This window comes from Palaemon carinicauda, chromosome 5 (genome assembly GCF_036898095.1).
Source record: "Palaemon carinicauda isolate YSFRI2023 chromosome 5, ASM3689809v2, whole genome shotgun sequence".
Lineage (NCBI taxonomy): Eukaryota > Metazoa > Arthropoda > Malacostraca > Decapoda > Palaemonidae > Palaemon > Palaemon carinicauda.
This window is the reverse complement of record NC_090729.1, coordinates 187,887,002-187,894,502: the sequence shown is the minus strand read 5'-3', so window position 1 is coordinate 187,894,502 and position 7,501 is coordinate 187,887,002. Positions and strand designations below refer to the sequence as shown.

The window sequence follows — 7,501 nt, the reverse complement described above, 5'->3', positions numbered from 1 at the left end:
GCTCATAAAAGTGTAAACTTATATTGCTGGTCTCTACCCACCCCCCTGGGTGTGAATCAGCTATATAATCACTGGCTAAGTTAAATATTGAAAAATGTTATTTTGATTATAAAATAAATTTTTGAATATACTTACCCGGTGATTATAATTAAATGACCCTCCCTTCCTCCCCAATAGAGACGCAGTGGGACGAGGAGAAAATTGAGTCTTTGTTTACACTGAGAACTGGGTATCTGGTCGACAGATGGCGCTGTTGGGCACACCCGCAACCTGTGTAGCGATCGCTGGCGAGTTTTACCTTAGAGTTTTCTGTCGAGCAACAGAGTTGCAGCTATATAATCACCGGGTAAGTATATTCAAAAATTTATTTTATAATCAAAATAACATGTTTTCAGCTTCATTATTTTTGCTATTTAGGTCGTTTTTAATTTTATGTTCATATTTCATAAAGTACAACTAAGGTTAGTATAACAACCAGGAAACTTGGGTAGTGAAAACAACCAGACAACTATTCTTGATAACTGAGGGAACTGATTCTTCCATTAGAAGAAGAGTTATCGTAAAGAATATAAGTCTGTTCAGTGGTAACCTAACTAACATGATCAGATTATGCAAGACAATGGTTTATTTATGCAAATTGAATTTTTTTTTTTTATTTCTGTAATAAATATTTTTATTGTGTTATACTTATGGTATTAGAATGCTATTGTGTTTCTGTCTACAGTACTTTAGAAATCTTTGTGCTGTAGTTGTTAGCTGCCTAGAAAATTCTTCATAGCTCCCACGGATTAACTGAAGTGAAATGAAAAGGGCAAAGCTTTTTCATGAATGCTGCTGGATGATTATCGATTTATTTCGAGTACTGCATGGGGGTATGATGAGCATAGTCCAATTCAGTGTTTAGTTATAGGCAAACTCTTCTAGCCAGCCTTATGAGATTTCAAGATTGTTAATTCCATGGCCTAGTTAAGCTAATTTTTTAATAATTATGATAACTATATTTCATCACAATGATACTAATTTACAATGAGAATGTTTTAGAGTTTTTGAATTACAAAATCATATCAGTGTATTGCTATGGCAGCAAACATGTATATGATCTTCAAATAATTCAAGATAAAGCTATAAATGTATCATGTTTTGTCAGATCTAAGGTGTTGAGTCTCTTCCATTTGAGCCCTTGCATACTGTGTTCATAAGAAAAAATACTTGGTTTAATTTGGGTTTGGCAGCAAGATGATGGAAGGGGGCAGGAATGAGAGTAAAGTTGATGCCTTTAAGGTTTAAGGGCCACTGCAAAGACCCATTTGTAATACCTGCAGTGTACCACACGAGATGTACTACTTTCACATTTTGTATTTACGGCATTTTTAAGTGGACAGTTTCTCTTTCTTGTCCATTGCAATCCTCTTCAGTAATTCTAAGTTCTTCTCTTGAACTGTGTAGGAATGACAATGGCAAACAAAATTGCCATGTGTCTTACTATTTGAGTATTCAATTGGGTTTCTACTGATGTATATCATGAGTTTATATTTTGGGAGGCAGTGTCTAAAGGTCCTTGTAAAATTGAAGAGCATGTCAAGAATTTTCTTAACTGGGTTCCGGGTATTTTTACAGTAAAATGCCTTTTCAAGTTGATCGATCCTCTCAATGAGATTGATACGGCTGATTATTTCAGCTCTCCTTTGGATGTCTTGGATGTCGCTGATGGCGAGGCCGTTGAGGAGATTCATCAGAACTAGCAAAACCAGAAAGATAAAGAGGGCCAGCAGTACCTTAGACGCTTCCGGGGAAGCCGAATCGGAAATCGGCAGGTCACCGTATTCGAGCTCTCCTGTTGTCATGATGACTATCTTAAGGAGGGATGCAAAGAAAGAAGAAAATGTTCCAGTGAAAGAGTACAAAAGAATGTAAAAACTGAAACTGAAGGCAAACAACACGCTTGCAAAGAGGGAAAGGAATTTGAAAAAATTCCATGCTATTGTATTAAACATAGTTATATAGACTGAAAACAATGGGAGTTGGCCCAATTGTAAAATGAACTCCAACGACGTAAGCACAACCACCCAAGCTGCCACACCCATTTTTATACCTTCGGCACAGGGAACAAAAAGGAGAACAATAGTCAAGATTATTGTGACGATCTCACTCATTCGCTTTACATTTTGCAGGTAAATCTTCCATGAATTCATAATGAGGAGCTGAACAATTTGCCACAGGAAAAGAACCAACAGCAAAACGGCAACAAACACTTTGCGTGAAGTTAGACTATTGTCTTCATATAAGCTTTTGACTCCAGTGTAGTCCACTGCTTTAGTACTGTTGTTGGTATTCTGAGGCCAATGAAAAGCTACTATGTAAGCTATGATTAATACGATAAAAACAAAATGAATTACAAAATTGACATAGAAATATCTTCTGATATTCTGCCATTTGATATTCATGAATACGTCAAGAAGGGGATGGTAAAGGATGTCTGAATCTTCAAATATCTCAGATACTAAGCGGAGAAAATCCATTTCAGTTGCTACTGTTGAACTATTACACGCTGTTAGTGATATGTCTTTTTTTCTGTTCATTATTCCATAGTCAAGAGAAATCCAAAAATTTTTATCAATTATTTTTTCATTTGTATTAATTTTAATGAAATTATCTAATACTTGTAACATACCTTCCTTTTTTATATAATGCAACGGGCTTGAGCCAACAATATTTCTAATGTTAAAGTCCGCTCCACTGTTGAGAAGATCGCAGAATGCACGGAGGTCTCGACAAAGAGCAGAGTAATGCAAAGCTGTGTTGCCATCGTCATTCTGTGCATCAAGATTCATGAACCTCTTATATTCAAGAAGGATCTGAAGACACTGGTAGTAGTTTACTTCATCACTTTTTTGGGAGTTGTAACAGATGACTGCCATGTGCAAAGGAGTTTCTTGGTCTTCGTTGGTCATTCGTAAAGAACCGCTTTCCAGGTCCTCTTTGGTCATGCTATATACAAGCTTCCTGAGAATCTTATGATGGCCATGTTTTGTTGCCAAAAAGACTGCCGAAAGGATGTTGATATTGTCCTTTTTCGTTGGGGATGCACCATATTTTAGCAATTCGTCTACGAACCCTGTCAATCCACGCTTGCTAGCATACTGTAGCAGAGTATAGCTACCATGGCTTTCATCTACAACTCTTACTTTATTGGTAATGGATGCTTTTATAGCATCTAGTGTAATCTTAAACTCCTCAAGGTCTTCATTTAATAGTTCTTTTAGCAATGCATCAGCTAAAACAGTTAATCTATCACAGTTCATCAAGGAAGTTCTTTTGTCCGATAAACTATCCGGCTCAGATGTCTCTAATTGATTCATCATGAAGGTCCACTGATACTTTTTAGCTTCTGAATATGGTGTAGAGTTAGAGAGATCAAGTCGGTTTGGGTCAGTGTTTTTGTAAGACATTAAGGCTTCAAAACAGCCCTCAAAATCCTTGTCCGGATTCCTTGCCCAGCCTCTTGGTAATATATGTAGTGGCGTTTGACCATAACTGTTTTTGATGTTGGGGTTGGCACCAGCTTCCAATAGAATTTCAAGGCATTTTTTATTTCCTAGCATCGCCACATAGTGAAGAGGAGAAATCTTTGTGATTCTCTGAAAGGAAAAATAATGATGATGTAATACTCTATCTGCTCTGTTTATATAGATTTATAAGTATTGTAAAAATTCAACTAAAATAAGACAAATTCGTACATAATTTGTATTTGTCCCTAACTAATAGAAACCTAAAGTTATTTATTATGGATATTCTTTCTGCAAGGCTGGAAGGTAGCCAATTTCAGATACTGTATAAAAAGCTCAATGAAATACTCTAATAACACAATATTATTTCACTCAATGCACTAAGCATGATGACATTTGCAATATGAAATGAGACCATTTGTTGACCTTTGCAGCTGAAAAACGTAGGAAAGTGAGTAAGGTGAAGCATACCGAAGGCCAAAATTTTAAAAAATTTTATTCACAAAGAGTTCCTTGCAACCTATTAATTTTGTAAGTTGTGGACTTCCTGTACTTTGGTATATTACTGATGCGCATGGCTATATACAGTAAATATAGTTTTGTATAACAATAAATACAAAAGTTATACATAGATACCTCAATTTCATTCAGTTGTTCAACAACAGTCTCTGAATTCAAAGGAAAACTCATAGAATAAGTCAAAAGACCAGTTTATTCCATCGTACCCATTGAAGTAATAAGTTATGAGAATATGAATGATGTTGGATTTGGATAAAAATAGACCACAGTTTTAGTACCTTCGTTAAGTCATTATATATCAACGTAAATTTTGAATATTTTACTGGAACCAAACAACTATATAAAGATAATTATTTCCATGTTATTATAGTAATATTATTGAAGTTTTACTGAACTTTTGTCAATGAGTATTGCTTTTCCACAGAATGTATATGGAGTTAAAAGCACCAGTCATATACTGTACAATATTTACGAGATTACTATTTTCCAACTTGTGAAGAAGTATATAGTTTTGACTTTTGGTCTCCAATCAGAATTAAAGGTAAATAGCTATTTGAACATTACGTAATGAAATGGTACCGCCTTGCCTTGTGTCATTTTAAAATTTGTCCAGAAAAACTTTAAACCAGATACCCTGAATGACCTAATCTTTAAGCGCAGAACATGCATATTATAACTATCAGAAATATTGAAAAAAAAATCTATTTTTTTCTTTATTAAAAACAATTGGATGATTTTATTGAAAGTGAATAAACTGGTAAGTGTATTGATAAAATTGATGATATATTCACTAAGTTATCTAGAATAAATAGTTTACTCTACAGAAAACTCAAAGGCATATTGATTCATATACAAAATTTAATAAAAAGTTCGAAACAAACATAAAACTACCAGTTATAAGGTATCAGTATAGAGATAAGTAGAAAAAAGGAAAATATTCATTACCTTATGAAGCAAATCATCCTGCATATCTTTGGGTAGACTTGACGCGGAGATACTGAAGAAGTCGTCCGCATTGTATTTGTAACAGCGGTCTAAATCAGCGCTCGATAAGTGACTTGTTGCAAACTGTAAAGCCTTTGGGTCACCTATGGGAAGAATACAGTAGCTGTAATCAAAACAGGTATAAGTAAATTGGCAACTTTGTAATTAAAAACCCGACATTTATTACGCTGTACATATATGTTACGTACCTATTTTAGTGGAATTTGCATAGAATGATAGTTGGTCTAGAAGAGTACATGCAATACTACTCTAAAAGTGATGTTAGTCTGGTAGTAAAGAATTGTGAATAAGCCAACCCTTTTTGTAAATTATCTATAAACAATAGATAATTTATTTGATCGAGGCAGATTTGCACCGACTCACAGCGGTGCCCTTTTAGCTCGGAAAAGTTTCCTGATCGCTGATTGGTTAGAATTATCTCGTCCAACCAATCAGCGATCAGGAAACTTTTCTGAGCTAAAAGGGCACCGCTGCGAGTCGGTGCAAATCTGCATCGCTAAAAGAAATTGACTATAGACTACGAATTTTGAAAACTTATTTTCAAGGGAAAGGGTTTCGTAAGTACAGTACTTAGAAAAACTCTAATGGAAGATGAGGCCTCCTAACTAACATCCTAGTTGGAGGTATGCCCAGGTATGTTATGACCTAAACACCAAAGACCTGTGTAATATTGTGATGGACAACCTTTAGCAAGTGGATCTTTCACAAGCACCTCCCTGTTTGAAGATTACAATTATAATTATGTTCCCTTTTACACACCCCCAATTCCCATGATTCTGTCGAGTTAAGAATATATCAAAGTAGTCTTCATGTACTACTTCCTTAAGAACCAAGAAATAAGATTCCTTTGACAACATAACCTTCACCTTCGTGGCACATACTCATGCACATATCTGCCATTGAAGTAAACCACACTGAGTTAATGTTGAAAAGGCAGAATAGGGAATGGAAAGGGATTGTCTAGTATACATTAAAGTATTATGTATAACTTTTATACCTTATTGAAGTAGGGCAAAGAAATTATTACTTCCAAACCTTGGAGTAATATCATTGATGACCATCAGAACATAAAAGAGTTTCAGGCTAAAGAGATTGCAGTGAACCAATGTCAATTGGAATATCAAATAAAATGCCTAATTATACAATGGATGGTGATGTACTAAGTATGATATAGTTTTTTATGTTTTATTGTCAGGGGATAACCATCCACAAACTAATTTTTTGGGGCTCAAGCCATGTCGTCCTGATGGAAGGTTCCTTCAGTAGCTTCCTTTGGGTATATATGGCCATATATACCCAAAGGAAGCTACTGAAGGAACCTTCCATCAGGACGACATGCCATCTCACCCAAAAATAGATTTTTCGCTTTGCTCAAAATCCATTTATTAGTCATTCTGCCTTATCAAAATGCTACTTATGTTACGGCCCAATTAGAAAGAAAATACAGTACAATCGACCCTCTACTTAAATAGCTATAAATATGCATAAAGTCAAGAACAATTAAGAAATATTAGTTAATGCATTAGAAAGGCTTCAGAAAATACCTTACCACAGACCAGAAATGATAGTTTATCAATTAGCTACAAACCTCTCTAAGAAAAAGGGGTTTTGGCAAGCTTAGAAAGAGCAACTAGTCCTCTAATTTGTCTACCTTTCTAAATAAACTTATATCGAATGTAAATGGATAGATAATCATTCTTAAAGATTCAAGTAGTTTAACAAAATTACCTTCTGAAACGTAGCATGATGTAGAGAGTCACCTGCTTACAACCTGGTACAGTTCATGCGCAGGATAAGTTCACTGTAAATGTTTTCCAGAATAACTGATCCCTCAGTCAATGCTTTATACAGGGACCATCCTTTTTGTTAATGCTTTCCACAATGACCCTCTTCTCAGTCAATGTTTTCTACAATGACCATTCTCTCAGTCAATGTTTTCTGCAATGACCACCCTTTTTGTTAATGCTTTCCACAATTATCCTTTTTTGCAGCCTATGTTTTCTACATTGACCATCCTTTTTGTTAAAGCTTCCCACAATGACCCTCTTCTCAGTCAATGTTTTCTACAATAGCCATTCTCTCTGTCTATGTTTTCTACAATGACCACCCTTTTTGTTAATGCTTTCCACAATTACCTTTCTTGCAGTCTATGTTTTCTACAATGACCAAACTCTCAGTCAATGTTTTCTACAATGACCATCCTCTCAGTCAATGTTTTCTGCAATGATCATACTTTCAGTCAATGTTTTCTACACTGACCATCCTTTTTGTTAATGCTTTCCACAATGACCATCTTCTCAATCAATATTTTCTACAATGACCATCCTCTCAGTCAATGTTTTCTACTATGACCATACTCTCAGTCAATGTTTTCTACAATAACCATCCTCTCAGTCAATGTTTTCTACAATAACCATCCTCTCAGTCAATGTTTTCTACACTGGGCATCCTCTCAGTCAATGTTTTCTACT

At 35.2% G+C, this 7,501-nt stretch overlaps 1 protein-coding gene across 2 annotated transcripts in view; it reads right to left on the bottom strand.

Annotated features, from left to right (window-relative positions):
* Positions 1–391: 391 nt before the first annotated feature.
* LOC137641676 (transient receptor potential cation channel protein painless-like) overlaps positions 392–7,501 on the bottom strand; it is a 16,321-nt gene continuing 9,211 nt past the window's right edge. The window contains exons 1-3 of one of the 2 annotated variants that reach the window (XM_068374457.1): positions 6,759–6,906; positions 4,971–5,113; positions 392–3,638 (exon numbers count right to left, since the gene is read on the bottom strand). In XM_068374457.1, coding sequence (XP_068230558.1) covers positions 1,371–3,638; positions 4,971–4,994 — 2,292 coding nt within the window. In that variant the 5' untranslated portion in view covers positions 4,995–5,113; positions 6,759–6,906 and the 3' untranslated portion in view covers positions 392–1,370. Of the gene's footprint in view, positions 3,639–4,970; positions 5,114–6,758; positions 6,907–7,501 lie in introns of those variants that run through there. The other variant, XM_068374456.1, reaches the window with a different exon arrangement.